This window comes from Melanerpes formicivorus, unplaced genomic scaffold (assembly GCF_026170545.1).
Source record: "Melanerpes formicivorus ecotype bairdi unplaced genomic scaffold, bMelFor1.0.p_v2 SCAF_9, whole genome shotgun sequence".
Taxonomy (NCBI): domain Eukaryota; kingdom Metazoa; phylum Chordata; class Aves; order Piciformes; family Picidae; genus Melanerpes; species Melanerpes formicivorus.
The window spans coordinates 1152581-1167525 of record NW_027142361.1 but is presented as its reverse complement, the minus strand read 5'-3'; the positions used below and the strand labels follow the sequence as shown (position 1 = coordinate 1167525).

Here is a 14945-nt window from a genome sequence, read left to right as displayed (position 1 = left end):
GGATGCTTACGGACAACTTCAGTACAAGTTAGAGAATTAAGGAAATGGAAAAAGCGAAGCCACAAAATAGCTTCACCCCATTTATAAAATCAGAAACAAGCCAGGACCTTAGGGAAAGTTATGAGAATGCTGGCTGTACTCACCAGGACAGAGCAGGAGTTTGGAGATAACGCTTAGGTCTTTCTTCAGTGGCAGGCTCCAGAACTGCAGGTTTTATAATCCGATTTGTGGATAACATGGCACAAATCCAAAGGAAAAGTGACCCGCCCAAATCAAAGAGTCCGTAGACACGGCTGCCATGAAGGAAAACTCGTGCAGTAGCACGGTCTGAACAGTGCAAGGAAAGCTGCAGTTTGATGGCAGGCAAGGTCACTCCAGCAGCAGGCAGAGAGCAGGACCCGAGGGTAGGCAGGCCCAGGAAGAAGCCAGTCCGAGTGCTGGTTTCTCCAAATTCCCCACGAATGCAGAGCGAGTCCAAGATGAGCCAAAATGAGAGCGGAAAAATGAGAGCGCCGACCGCTCTATTTAAGGCTTTCCGCGACAATAGTCCAATGTTAATGTATCCTGGGCGCGAAGAACCCAATCACAGTTACAAATCGCAGCGGGCTCCCTCACGGGTAAATACCTGAGAAGGACCTCTGCCCCGGCGGGAAGAATGGGCGCCTTTTACCTGTCCCCAGGGGAAGGCAATTTCGCGCCTTTGCCTTTTCATAGTTTCATAGTTTCATTCAGGGTTGGAAGGGACCACAAGGATCATCTAGTTCCAACCCCCCTGCCATGGGCAGGGACACCCCACACTAGATCAGGCTGGACAGAGCCTCATCCAGCCTGCTCTTAAACACCCCCAGGGACGGGGCCTCGACCACCTCCCTGGACAACCCATTCCAGGGTCTCACCACTCTCATGGTGAAGAACCTCCTCCTCACATCCAGCCTGAATCTCCCCACCTCCAGCTTCATTCCATTCCCCCTAGTCCTATCACTACCTGAGATCCTGAGAAGTCCTTCCCCAGCCTTCCTGTAGGCCCCCTTCAGATACTGGAAGGCGACAATTAGGTCACCTCGGAGCCTTCTCTTCTGCAGACTGAACAGCCCCAACTCCTTCAGTCTGTCCTCATAGGAGAGGTGCTCCAGCCCTCTAATCATCCTTGTGGCCCTTCTCTGGACACGTTCCAGCACCTCCACATCCCTCTTATAACAGGGGCTCCAGAACTGGACACAGTACTCCAGGTGGGGTCTCACCAGGGCTGAGTAGAGGGGGAGGATCACCTCCCTCGACCTGCTAGCCACACTTCTCCTGATGCAGCCCAGGATCTGATTGGCTTTGCGGGCTGCAAGTGCACATTGAGGGCTCATGTTGAGCTTTTTGTCCACCAGCACCCCCAAGTCTCTCTCCTCAGGGCTACTTTCCAGCCAGTCACTGCCCAGCCTGGATTTGTGCCTGGGATTGCCTCGACCCAGATGCAGGACCCTGCACTTGCTCTTATTGAACTTCATGAGGTTGGCTTGCGCCCACCTCTCCAGCCTGTCAAGGTCCCTCTGGATGGCCTCCCTTCCCTCCAGTGTATCTGCTGCACCACACAGCTTGGTGTCATCAGCAAACTTGCTGAGGGTGCACTCAATGCCACTGTCCATGTCACCCACAAAGATGTTGAATAAGACAGGTCCCAGGACTGATCCCTGAGGGACTCCGCTTGTCACTGGCCTCCACTGGGACATGGAGCCATTGACAGCCACTCTTTGGGTGCAGCCATCAAGCCAGTTCCTTATCCATCTAGTGGTCCACCCATCAAACCCATGTGTCACCAGCCTGGAGACCAGGATGTGGTGCGGGACAGTGTCAAAGGCTTTGCTCAGGTCCAGGTAAATGACATCAGTTGCACGCCCCTCATCTATTAATTCAAACCTCCACTGATGGAGGTGGGGGGAGGGGGGTGTGTTACCAAACATCAAAGTCAGAGGCAACCCCCAGAACAGCTCTAGATTAGGTTTGGGGCTTCGGCAGTTTTGTTGCCACAGTTTTGGTGGCAGAAGTCCTATTAGAAGTTCCAGCACTTTGCACACAGTGAACCACAAAGACTTCCTGGATTCCCAGACTTGTTTTCTGTTCTGCTTTTCCACTGACATTTGACAACTCAGTATTCCCAGTGACCGAGTGACAACAACCCCAGGGGTCGCTTGCAAGTCCCTAACACAGATCACAGGGTCTTCACACCAGGACCACCATAAGAAAAGCTATCTTTGGGGCATTTGAGATAACCTAGCCCATTCACACCTTAATAAAACAAGTCACCTCTCTTTCCGTCACTCAGGCTGTAGGGCCCAAGTACAGGAAGGGATTCCATCAGCTCATGAGCTGCACAAGATCTTAACAGTTTGAAGCTTGGTCATTCACTCTTTGCAAATAGGTACTCAGCTGATTTTACATGAAACTTCATGCTGTTGGCAGCAGTTGGTATTTTTTAATTTCTTCAGCCTTTACAAATCAAAAAGTCCTTTTAAAGGATTCTGCTATATTCTTAAGCACCAATCACAGTTACATCTAATAGGAAAACTGCAGATGATCAGGGCATTGAGGCAATCAAAGGGCTGTTACTTGCCCCAGATCAGGCAATGCAATGGAAGACAAGCCAGGTAGACAGACCAAAGGCTCCCGACTCAGTCCATCAGGCTGGATATCAATTATGGTGAGACACTTTTCAGTGGCTGCTGAGAGTACCCAGGAACCACAACCTTTTAACCTCCAGCTGTAAATTCTACAGATGCTATGTATCTTCCCAACATATCATCTGCCAGTTTTGCCAGTCCCCGAGTCTGTGTGGTGGCAGATGATGATAAAGGCATCACATTTTAACACTGTGTGCACTGACCTTGAGGGCTAGGTTTGGAGTGAAATAGCCCAGGCTCTGCTGGCTCCAGGTGGAAGGCCAGGTTGGTGCCATGGCTTCTGCCTTACACGTAGTCCCTGTATGTAGGCTTACCATCCAGAGAACTGCACCTTATGGAGCCTTACTAAGAAAACAAAATTTGCAGATGTGGGAGACAAAACCATCTTAGCAACCATCTCACACATTAGGAGCTCCCTCCCAGAAAAGAGCAGTAGCAGTATGAAACTTCTGAGCTTCCAACACAAAGTGCAAAGTCCATTTCCCTGTTTTTTGGAGTCTCCTATGTAAGCAGTTCTGGATTTATTCAGTATATCACAGAATTATCTGAGCTGATTAAACACAAGTGATCATTTCTGAGCCCCCTCAGACTGAAGTGCAAGGCTAACTATAAGGAAACTGTAAAAATGCTCCCATTCTGGAGAGAGGCATCATTCCCGTTTTATAAACAATATTTGAGGGAGAAAGTTCCTCTTGGCCATGTTAAGCTTTGCTCCCAGAACTCATTGTCTTGGAGCTATTTGGGCTGCTCTGCATTCAGTGTGTCAGTAATCTCAGCAGGAGGTTTAATCCATCACATGGACAAGTACTTCTACAGCCAGGCAAGGGAACAGCATTTAGTAGCAGCCAAAGGTTTCTGTAAGGAATTTGTTACCATCTCTCTAGTACACTAAATTTCTCTGAATATCTGCAGCTGTCCTTCCATCATGACAGCTCCTCCTTTGCCTGACAAGGGATTGGAGCAATACACTATATCTATACAAACCCACCAGAATTCAGGCAGAGATCATCAAAAGTGTTTTAATGATTAAACCATGTCAAACATTAACAATGTAGGTATATTCAGATGAGCCAAAGGTTTATTTCTAGCACATTTAGACAGCCTATTTTGAACATTACAGATGCTGTACTGAGCTATGTAAAGACTGCAAACCAGTACCTAGAAATGAAGACACACACAAGCTTTGATAATGTAAACATAACAGACACTGTCTTCTTCAAAACAAGGAATCAAAACCCACAAGGCTAGTAGGGGAACTTATGAATTCCCTAAAAGATGTGCAAAAATTTTAAAAATTATTTAATTAAAAAAAATTAAACATGTTAAAACTGGAATTTATATAAATATCAAAAAACCAAACTTGAGCAATGACCAGCAGAACATCTTGCACAATTTCAATTTTTTCAGAGCTTAATGAATAAAATATTCGTAAGCCAAACTCCACCCTGACAGATAGCAGAATACCAGCAACAGACACTAACTTTGCAACTGACTCCTCATATGTGCAAGGCAAGATTTTACAAGAAGGAGTAACTTCAACAAGTGCTCAAACTAAACCTTCAGATAACAAGCCAAAACATTACTGGTGATATACACAGCTCACGCTATAGAAACAGACATTTCCAGCACATTTCAGTAACATTAAAAAAAGCAACCCAAAATATTAGGTATGACCTACACTGTTTAATTTTGATGTTTGGGGAAAAAAAAAACAATATTTGTGTTAGGCACATTGTCAAAATGAACATATGCTACATGAAGAACAGTATGGATACCAACATAAATGCAGACAACACCATTGGAACAGCATCTGTATATACCCTAAACCTTAGAAACAATATTTAAGTCTCACTGGACTGTGTAAGTGCCAATTAATTTTACATTAGTGACGTACTTCAAACAAAAAAAAGAAGATTTATTAAAAAGGTAAAATGAATTTTCCATCCAATTTTTATTGTTTAGCCTGTTAAAGCCAAATATACAAAACTAAATGTGCCATTTCCAATTTCAATGTATCACATAAGAGATAAGTAACGTCATGTGTCACACAGAACAGTAAAACAATCAACAGATTCCTCTAAATGGCTTCTTTTATTAAAAAGTCAGTCAACTGAAAAGTTCAAACATACCCTAATTTTCAAAACAGTAATAAGCTTTTGGCCCTGCTTTTAATTTAAGGCATGTGTGTTTACCTACTGAAACCAACCAGCATTGTACAAATTACCTATACAATCACATGCAGGATCTAACAGTAAAAAAAAAAAAAAGAAAAAAAAAAAAAGGAAGTTCAGATTACAGTGTTTTCAAATTGTGAATCATAATTCAGCACCTATCATATTGACTAGTAAGGCAACAGCAGTGTTGGATACTACAATAATACTCCCTTCCACAGTCTACAGTGGGGGCAGTGACAGCCCAGAATTATTTTTAAACTTTAACCTACTTTTATGTTCTGTATACAGTTTCTATGATGTTTGCACTGGTTAAGTCCTACATAAATCACACTATTCTAGGTAGGAATAGTTACAGTAGCCGTTAGAGTATTAGTGCACAACTCTTATTGTGCTTATAATCAGATGATTTTGTTGTTGGGGGTTATCAAAACGTTTTTTCAGTTTGGTCTTCAATCCTTCCTTTGTTTCCTTTGTTTCACATTGTTCTCAAGGGAAGAAAAGCTGTTTGTGTACCCATTCACAGTGGCTGTAGAGCCGTTCTGATACTCTTTCCTCCTTGAGGATGCCTTCTTGTTGTAAGTCTAAAATACAGGGAAAGACACATGGTTTTGCTTAAACAGATGCAAATAACTGTTTCCTCACAGTAACCCAAGAAACTCAAAAGTAAACTTGCTTCCATCGATTTTAAAGACCTGCTAGTGGCAAAGTCTAATGACCGTGTATGAGGCTATACTATTCCTTCATTTGGATAGTGAAAGAGAATTAGTTCACTGGAAAAGAAAAAGGCGTGGTGGTATGTTAACAGCAAATACGAAACAAGGAAAGCAATTTTATGAGCAGACTATGGCAGAAGAATACACTCAAAATGACAAGTGAGGAAGAAGGTTTGATGGACTACAGGGGACTAATCATGAACAAAGCTGGAACAGGAAATGGGAATACAAGAACAGTGAAAGAGGCTCAGAGACAGGAATGTGAAAGGAATTTGCACTGGTCAACATGGGAAGGAAAAACCTAATAGTATCAAGGAGGCTCAGGACAACAAAAAAAGACAGTGGAGTGAAAAAAGGTAAGTGAATAAAGTCTTTGTCATGGGGGGCTCAGTCATCTGGAAAGAGCATTTCCTAAAATGTGTATGTGAAAGACAGTTAAATGGTTAAAGATAAAATATGAGTAAAAATTATTAAGAATGCTATGTAATAGTTGGAATATAGTATCACATTTAATTACCATGTTCATATGCAGTCAATAACAGGAACCACAGGTCTGACTTTACGAAATGCCAGAAGATCAGATAGGGAAGCCTGCTATGTTTCCCTTCATGAGTTATTCTTCAGATCGTAAATGCTCAACTCCTTCAGGTGAGGTTTAATATATGTAACAGATTTTGTTTGGGTGCAGTAGGCTGTGTTGGTTTGATTTTCTGAAGATGGGTACATCTTTGCACAGAGACTGACTGTGACCTGCTCAAAACACATACTGAGCCTGGATCTGTTCAGACATAAAAATCAAGCTTTGTGGAAGCCCAAATCAAAATGCTAGTTTGCCATATGGAAATACAAACAAATGCCTGTAAAGGTGAGCCACAACCAGGTTTCTCTATGGTGAGAGTTTGGGTAGTTTCCCTGGATATAAACCAAACATTTTTCCCTTTTAAGAGCAGTAATGAATAATTATTTTGGGTGCTTCACAGGTTCAGAGGTTGCTGTTTTATTTCACACTGAAAGTCTGTTTCTTACATACAACTCTTCCTCTCCCATAGCTGCAGTTAAAATTACATTAGTGAAGCACTTCTTTTGTGCTATTTCTTACTGACTTTTACCAATGGTTCTGAATTACAGAGAGAAAACATCCAACAATTTGAAACTGAAGGGCAGACCAACAGCTATGCTGCTTTAAGAACACATGCATGTTACTGAAAGATAGCAAAAGGACATTTCAAGCATCACTTTCTGTAAACAGCTTTCAAATGAGAAACAGCCAGCAGAATGCTACAAAGAGTCAATGAATAATTCTTTTACCTGAATGTAGAAATTTGTGAAGAGGATAATCAAAGAAATCATATATGAAATCTGGAAATAGAGCCACCCCTGAGGAAATGCACATGGCCAAACAACACCACAGCTGGTCTGGAAGATTGTCAGAAAAAACTGAATCTGAGGAGAGAAAAAAAAAACAAACAAGAGTGCCCCCTTAAGAAAGAGAATATGGCAGTCAGATGTTTGTAAACAAAAAGAAAGATCTAAACTAATTTCATTGGTAGATTGGGAGGAAGCACCTTCTGAACTGGGAGTGCAGCAGAGTATCATGGGCATTCCTGCACTTTTCTGGTCAGTCTGTCTTCCCTCCTTCGGTGGCTTTGCAGCTCCTGGGCTTTCGGCTAAGGCTTGACCTTGAAACTGATAAACTGCAAGGCCTGTATTAACTGCTTTCCAATTAACACATAACTGCTTCTAATTTTTTTCTCTTTTCTCTCTTTCTAACCCTCTCTGGGGAAAGGGGGAGAGAAGGGGAAGCAGAGGTGGGGAACCCCCTCAGCAGAGGGGGGAACTCTCATTTCTGTGCTACTTTAGTGTATATCTTTGTATATATTGTAAATATTGCAATTTCTGCACATAAACCTGCATTCCCTAAACTGCTTTGTAAATATATAGCAACCCTCCTTTACTAATTTGGCTGTGAGTTTTTTTTTCCCTTTTCAACTTTCTTTCCCCTTACTTTAGAGGGGGGAGGGAGGAGGCTTTTTTGGCCTTACCCTTCCAACCCTTGACATTTTTTTTTCTTGGCGCCCAACATGGGGCAGATAATTAGTTTAATTTATTACTTGATTGATTTAGTGTTTTCTAGCTGAATTAGCAAACATGAAGGTGTTGTGGTTCGTATAGAGACTGTTCTTTTCAATTTTTGGGGCTCTGGTTTACAGATATTGTTTGGGTTTGATTTTGGATTACCTGGGTAAATATTTGGTGCGGAAAATTTATCTGTGGGTTATGTATAGAGTTAGACTATGGTATGGAAAATGTATTGATTTATTATGGCCAGCGAGATACAGAAATGTTACCTCCACCACTCTCCCAATTGAGATAAAGGGTTTTAAGATTCCACCAGAGGAGACAGTAACTTTAGGTGACCGCTGGGATCCAAAGGTGATTTATGTGATGTGTATAAATCTGCTGCTGGTGATGGTAATTGAATATTTACTGTTTTCTTTGCGGCGAGAGAGAAAAATATCCAGAGCCTGTTTTGTTATTAAAACTAGAGCAAAAAGAAAACGCCGTAGCTCTGGATCAGTCCCAGAGACATCTAGCGATGAGGAGTGTGGAGAATCTGTGTCAGTTAAAAAGAAAGCTAAGAAGTTAATTGGAAAGGCTGCTCTAAATGACTTTGCTGCTGATTCTGGCAAGCTGCCAAGGGCGGCGGCTGGTATCAACATGGCGCCTACTCCTTCTCTTCCTCCTTCTTCTCCGTCGGCCATTAACGGAGCAACATCATTTCCACCCACTCTCTCGGTGGGACCGGAAGTCACTGCCCCAGCAGCCGATTTATCTGAGGACCTGTCACCTTCTATTAAGGTGGCTGTAAATTCAAACACAGCTCCAGTTAAGGTGGCTGTTTTAAAGACTAGAAGTACAAAGACCAAAGATGATGGAGAAGAAGAGCTGGAGACTGATCCTGGTGAGGGGCCCTCTACTCTAAGAAATCCTGCTGAGGAGGAAGAGAAGATTTGTTTTAAAGATCTAGCTAACCTAGTGAGAGCAAAGCAGGATAGAGATGAAGCAAGGAAAGGAGCTGACAAAGGTGGTTCTCAGCTTAAAGAGATCCTTGAAAAAATGACAGGAGGATTATTAGGGCAACCAGTTGAGGGGGAGGAGCTACCAGATGACATAACTGAGTGTTCGTCACCCCCCGAAGAGATAAGAAATGTCCGTAAAGACTACACCAGGGCAGATAAGGAGCCAGTTCTAGCTTGGCTTAGTAGGTGTTATGATACAGGTGCTCCAGCTCTAACAGTTGGAGACAAGTCAGCAGCTCAGTTAGGAACTCTCTTGAGGGATAATGGAATAGATAGACATCTAAGCAGGGTTCTCGCTAAGGGTAATCTGTGGATACGCCTTTTAATGGCGGTTGCCCTAAGATACCCTTCCCGAGATGATCTTCCATGGAATCCTAAACCCTGGACTACCATAGATGAGGGAATTAAGCGCTTGAGAGAATTTGCTGTTAGAGAGCTACTCTATGGTGAACATGAAACTCTGAATCCTGATGACATTCCTGTGGGTATTGGTCTTGCTAAAAAGATCAAAGCTGCTCCTTCTAATTATGCAAACATTCTGGCAAGCAGAATTGTGTCAAGAAATTATGGTGGAGCTTCTCCTACGGTTGGCCAATTCAGTGATCAAATGAGACAATTGGAGGATAGCATGACACGTGTTTCTTTGGTTTCAGCCATTGAAACTCTGTCTGGAAAAATTGAGAGGTGCATGAAGGATCTGAAAGATTCCATATACCAATTGGCACAGAAGGATAATTTCAATTCTCCCTCCAGGTGGATACAAGTTTCATCTGTGAGGAATACACATCCTCCAAGGAGGTCATTCCAAAACAGATCACCAAGGCAATCACGTAGAACTATTTGGATAAATCCGCGTGATCAGTTTGGTGAGAACATGAACCGCTGGGATGGCCAACCAACTTCTAATCTTTTCAGGAGACTGAGGGAATTGCAAAGTGGCAGAACCCGAGGTAGCAATACCAGAAGGGTAGCTGTTACTTCCACAGTTCCCCAGAACAACTCTAGTAGCTCCAACAGTGGCTCCAGTTATAACATGCAGAGCTATAACACTGCACACGGTGCTCAATGCACATGTGCGCATGTTCCCCATAACTAGGGGTGCCCTGCCTCCCGCCAGGGGGAGGAGAGGGATAACAGAGATAACAGAACCTATTGGGATGTGTACATCCAGTGGCCTGGCACTTCACAATTTTGGAAGTACAGGGCCTTGGTTGACACAGGAGCTCAGTGCACCATAATACCATCAAATTATCAGGGATCAGAGTCTATAACTATTCTGGGAGTCACTGGTGGATCTCAAGAGTTAAGTAAGGTAGAGGTTAATATAAGTTTAACTGGTAAACAATGGAGGAAGCATACAGTTGTGACCGGACCTGACGCACCTTGTATTTTGGGAATTGATTTTCTGAGAGAAGGGCATTTCAAAGACCCTAGAGGTTACAAATGGGCTTTTGGAGAAGCTTCTATAGAAATTGATGGACAAAAATTGAAGCTGTCTGCCAGACCTGAACTTTCTGATGAATCTGCAGTTGTGGGACAACATAAGATACAGGACATTAAATTGCCGGTTGCTTCTCAGACTGTGCATCACAGGCAATACAGAACCAACCGTGACTCTTTGTTGCCCATTCAGAATCTGATTCGTCAGTTGGAGAGTCAGAAAGTCATCAGCAAAACTCATTCACCTTTCAACAGTCCGGTGTGGCCTGTGCGGAAGCAGAATGGAGACTGGCGTCTGACAGTAGACTACCGAGCCCTAAATGAAGTAACGCCAACCATGAGTGCAGCAGTACCAGACATGATGGAGCTACAGTATGAGCTGGAATCCAAAGAGGCCAAATGGTATGCTACCATAGACATTGCTAACGCGTTTTTCTCTATTCCCATAGCAGAGGAATGCAGGCCTCAGTTTGCTTTCACCTGGAAAGGAATCCAGTACACTTTCAACAGATTGCCAATGGGCTGGATCCACAGCTCAAGCATCTGTCATGCAGTGATCCACGTTGCTCTGGAGTAAGGTGGTGCTCCAGAACACATCCAGTTCATCGATGATATCATTGTCTGGGGTAAAACTGCTGAGGAAGTCTTCGAAAAATGTAACAAAATCATTGACATTCTTCTGAATGCAGGTTTTGCCATCAAGCGAGACAAGGTGAAAGGACCTACCACAGAGATTCAATTTCTGGGAGTGCGGTGGCAGGATGGACGCCGACACATTCCAGTGGATGTGGTAAATAGAGTCTCCACCAGGGTAAATCCCACAAACAAACAAGAGACCCTACGTTTCTTGGGGATAGTGGGATTTTGGAGACTGCACATTCCTGGATATAGCCAGATTGTGAAACCTCTGTATGATGTGACTCGAAAGAGAAACCATTTCCACTGGGGACCTGAACAACAAGCAGCCTTTGACCAGATAAAACAAGAGGTGATTCAAGCAATGGGTCTGGGACCTGTCCGAGATGGTCCAGACATTAAGAACATTTTGTACACAGCTGCAAGTGACAATGGTCCAACCTGGTGCTTGTGGCAAAAAGCTCCAGGTGAGACACGTGGACGACCTCTTGGTTTCTGGAGTCGAGGTTACAGAGGTTCAGAGGCAAATTATACTCCAACAGAGAAAGAAATTCTAGCTGCCTATGAAGGAGTAAAAGCATCTTCTGAAGTGATTGGAACTGAATCACAACTTCTCTTAGCTCCCAGATTACCAGTTTTGAATTGGATGTTCAAAGGCAAAGGATCCACACCACATCATGCCACAGACTCAACATGGTCTAAGTGGATGGCTCTGATAACACAGAGAGCTCGAATGGGAAATCTTGAAAGACCTGGTCTAGTGGAGGTGATCTCAAGTTGGCCTGAAGGCATCAACTGTGCTAAACCTCCAGAGGAGAAAGTAACTCGTGCTGAGGAAGCTCCTCCTTACAATGACCTTTCTGATGATGAAAAGAAATATGCTTTGTTCACAGACGGTTCCTGTCGTCTTGTTGGAAACAAGCGAAGGTGGAAGTCTGCAGTGTGGAGTCCAACACACCGAGTTGCAGAGGCGAAGGATGGAGAAGGAGAATCCAGTCAGTTTGCAGAGGCAAAAGCTGTCCAGCTAGCTCTCGACGTGGCTGAACGTGAGAGATGGCCAAAGCTTTATCTCTACACCGACTCATGGATGGTAGCCAATGCTCTATGGGGTTGGCTAAAGAACTGGAAAAAGAATGGTTGGCAGAGGAAAGGAAAACCCATTTGGGCAGCAGACCTGTGGCAGAACATTGCTGATCGAATCGAGAGAATTCCAGTGAAGGTGAGACACATTGATGCTCACATTCCTAAGAGCAAAGCTACTGAGGAACAGCAACACAACCATCAGGCAGATCTAGCTGCAAGAGTTTCTCAAGTAGACACGGACTCTAATCTTGATCTCAACTGGAAACACCAAGGTGAGATATTCTTAGCTCGGTGGGCTCATGATTCGTCAGGACATCAGGGCAGAGATGCAACATACCAATGGGCTCGTGACAGATCCATAGACATTTCCATGGATGCTATCACACAAGTCATCCATGACTGTGACATTTGTGCTGCTATTAAGCAGGCAAAACGACTTAAGCCCTTGTGGTATGGCGACAGATGGTCCAAGTACAAGTATGGTGAAGCTTGGCAGATTGACTACATCACTCTACCACGTTCTCGTTCTGGTAAGCAATATGTGCTTACTATGGTATAAGCGAACACTGGATGGTTGGAAACTTATCCAGTTCCACATGCAACTGCACGCAACACCATTCTCGGTCTGGAGAGACAAATCCTGTGGAGACACGGACCACCAGAGAGGATTGAGTCAGACAACGGAACTCATTTCAAGAACAATCTTGTAAAGAACTGGGCAAAAGAGCACGGTATTGAGTGGATATTCCATATTCCCTGCTATGCACCAGCTTCAGGGAAGATTGAACGCTACAGCGGTTTGTTGAAGACCACTCTTAAAGCCATGGGGGGTGGATCTTTGAAAAACTGGGAAAAACATTTAGCACAAGCAACCTGGCTGGTAAATAGTAGAGGTTCAGTGAACCGAGCTGGACCTGCACATTCAGATTTGCTACGGAAAGTAGAAGGTGATAGAGTTCCTGTTGTTAGAGAAAAGAATCTGTTAGGTAAAACTTTTTGGGTATTTTCACCCTCAGGAGAGGCTAAACCTGTCCGAGGGGTGGTTTCAGCTGAAGGTCCGGGTCACACTTATTGGGTAATGCAAAAGAATGGTGAAATTCAGTGTATACCACAAAGAAATTTAACTTTAGCTGAAAGAGGTTAATTTCAAACTGTTGTACAGCTACATCGCGTCCAAAGGAAGAATCAACGAGGAAATCTACGGTGCACGAACCCTGAGATTCCTGAGAGCCCTGAGTCAACTAAGAGACCCTGAGATTCCCTGTTTCCCTTTTCTTCGCTTCGCCGGCGAAGAAACAAGCTGTTTTCCATTTTTCTCATTTTCTGATTTTCTTGGACTTTTGAATCATCTACATCTGAGCACAGCCGGAATGGACTATGAACTTTAGTCACGAACTGTAAATGTTGTCTTGGATTGGATGGACAGTGTGAACAGCCAATGAAATTGTTTAGAAGGGGTGGCATGTGACCATTTGAGGCTGCCCCCTTTAGAAAGAGAATATGGTAGTTGGATGTTTGTAAATGAAAAAAGGATCTAAACTAATTTCATTGGTAGATTGGGAGGAAGCACCTTCTGAACTGGGAGTGCAGCAGAGTATCATGGGCATTCCTGCACTTTTCTGGTCAGTCTGTCTTCCCTCCTTCGGTGGCTTTGCAGCTCCTGGGCTTTCGGCTAAGGCTTGACCTTGAAACTGATAAACTGCAAGGCCTGTATTAACCGCTTTCCAATTAACACATAACTGCTTCTAATTTTTTTCTCTTTTCTCTCTTTCTAACCCTCTCTGGGGAAAGGGGGAGAGAAGGGGGAGCAGAGGTGGGGAACCCCCTCAGCAGAGGGGGGAACTCTCATTTCTGTGCTACTTTAGTGTATATCTTTGTATATATTGTAAATATTGCAATTTCTGTACATAAACCTGTATTCCCTAAACTGCTTTGTAAATATATAGCAACCCTCCTTTGCTAATTCGGCTGTGAGTTTTTTTCCCTTTTCAACTTTCTTTCCCTTTACTTTACAGGGGGGAGGGAGGAGGCTTTTTTGGCCTTACCCTTCCAACCCTCAACACAAGAGAAACAGAACACATGAATGGAAGGAAGAAAAAAGCCATTAGTGACCAAAATTTTACAAGTTCATCTTCTCTGTTTTGCTGGCAGTGTAAACATGAGTTAACAGATATTCAGGTTGCATTATTCTGTTACGTGTTTTTTATTTGATTAATCTTGTTCCATTTCAGACCACTAGAGTATCTTAGGTAGAACTGATTTATACATATACTAAGGAACAAAGTCCACCTTCTCCCTAGTGAGAGCTCACTAGGGTTTGACTCTACCATCATAAGATCATAGATCTGCATCTCACCGCTTCAGCTGCAAAAGATTTGGGGTCACTGGTTCTACACACAGATCTTGCAATCCTCTCCCACAAGCAGGGTCTGCCTGGCCCCAGTGGAAGAATTTTTGGGGGTAAAGGCTGAAGGGAAGCTGGTGGTGGGGTGTGTGTGTTGGGGCTTCATTATCTTCAATTATCTCTTTTGGGAAAACAGAGTTTAGCTTTAAGTGCTGCAGAGGGCCTTCAGCAAAATTCATCCTTATGTAAAGGCTACCAGACCAGATTAGGGAATGTTTATTTAAAGAGGGAAAGACCATTGTGTTCTGCTCTGCTATTTTGCTGCCCTAACAGCTATGCATGCAGAGCAGGCAGGGAAGTGAAAGCAGCTATGACAATAGCCAGGAGAACAACAAAGACACTCAGACACTTCGACTCTGCAGCAGTCGGCCAAGCAGGGTGAAGAACAGAGCCTAAATCCCTAAGGCAAAAAATAAACAACCACAAGGCAACTCCTCCATACTGTCCCCCAAACAATGATCCTCACTGCTTAGCCATCCTTCAGGAAGGAAGAGTGCTAAAAAGAAAACAAATAGTTTTGTGAATCAACATTCTGAATTGCTGGCAGCAAATGGTATTAATCATCACCAGTAAATGTTATTAAACCTATTCACAGCTCAGAGAGGGTGCCAAGGGGAAGGTGGTGGTAGGAAGATAACAGAAAAGTCTGTCCCTAGGCTTCGGTTTCTCCACCTACAAAATGTGTGACAGAACATCCATGCACATTTCCTTGCGGTGTTCTGACACGTTATACACATTGAAACTTGGTT

At 43.6% G+C, this 14945-nt stretch overlaps 1 protein-coding gene across 3 annotated transcripts in view; it reads right to left on the bottom strand.

Moving 5' to 3' along the window:
- Positions 1–3671: 3671 nt before the first annotated feature.
- Positions 3672–14945, bottom strand: part of ELOVL5 (ELOVL fatty acid elongase 5) — a 58240-nt gene continuing 46966 nt past the window's right edge. For all 3 annotated transcript variants that reach the window (XM_068142951.1, XM_068142949.1, XM_068142950.1), the window contains exons 7-8: positions 6862–6996; positions 3672–5421 (exon numbers count right to left, since the gene is read on the bottom strand). In XM_068142951.1, coding sequence (XP_067999052.1) covers positions 5290–5421; positions 6862–6996 — 267 coding nt within the window. In that variant the 3' untranslated portion in view covers positions 3672–5289. The remainder of the gene's footprint in view (positions 5422–6861; positions 6997–14945) is intronic.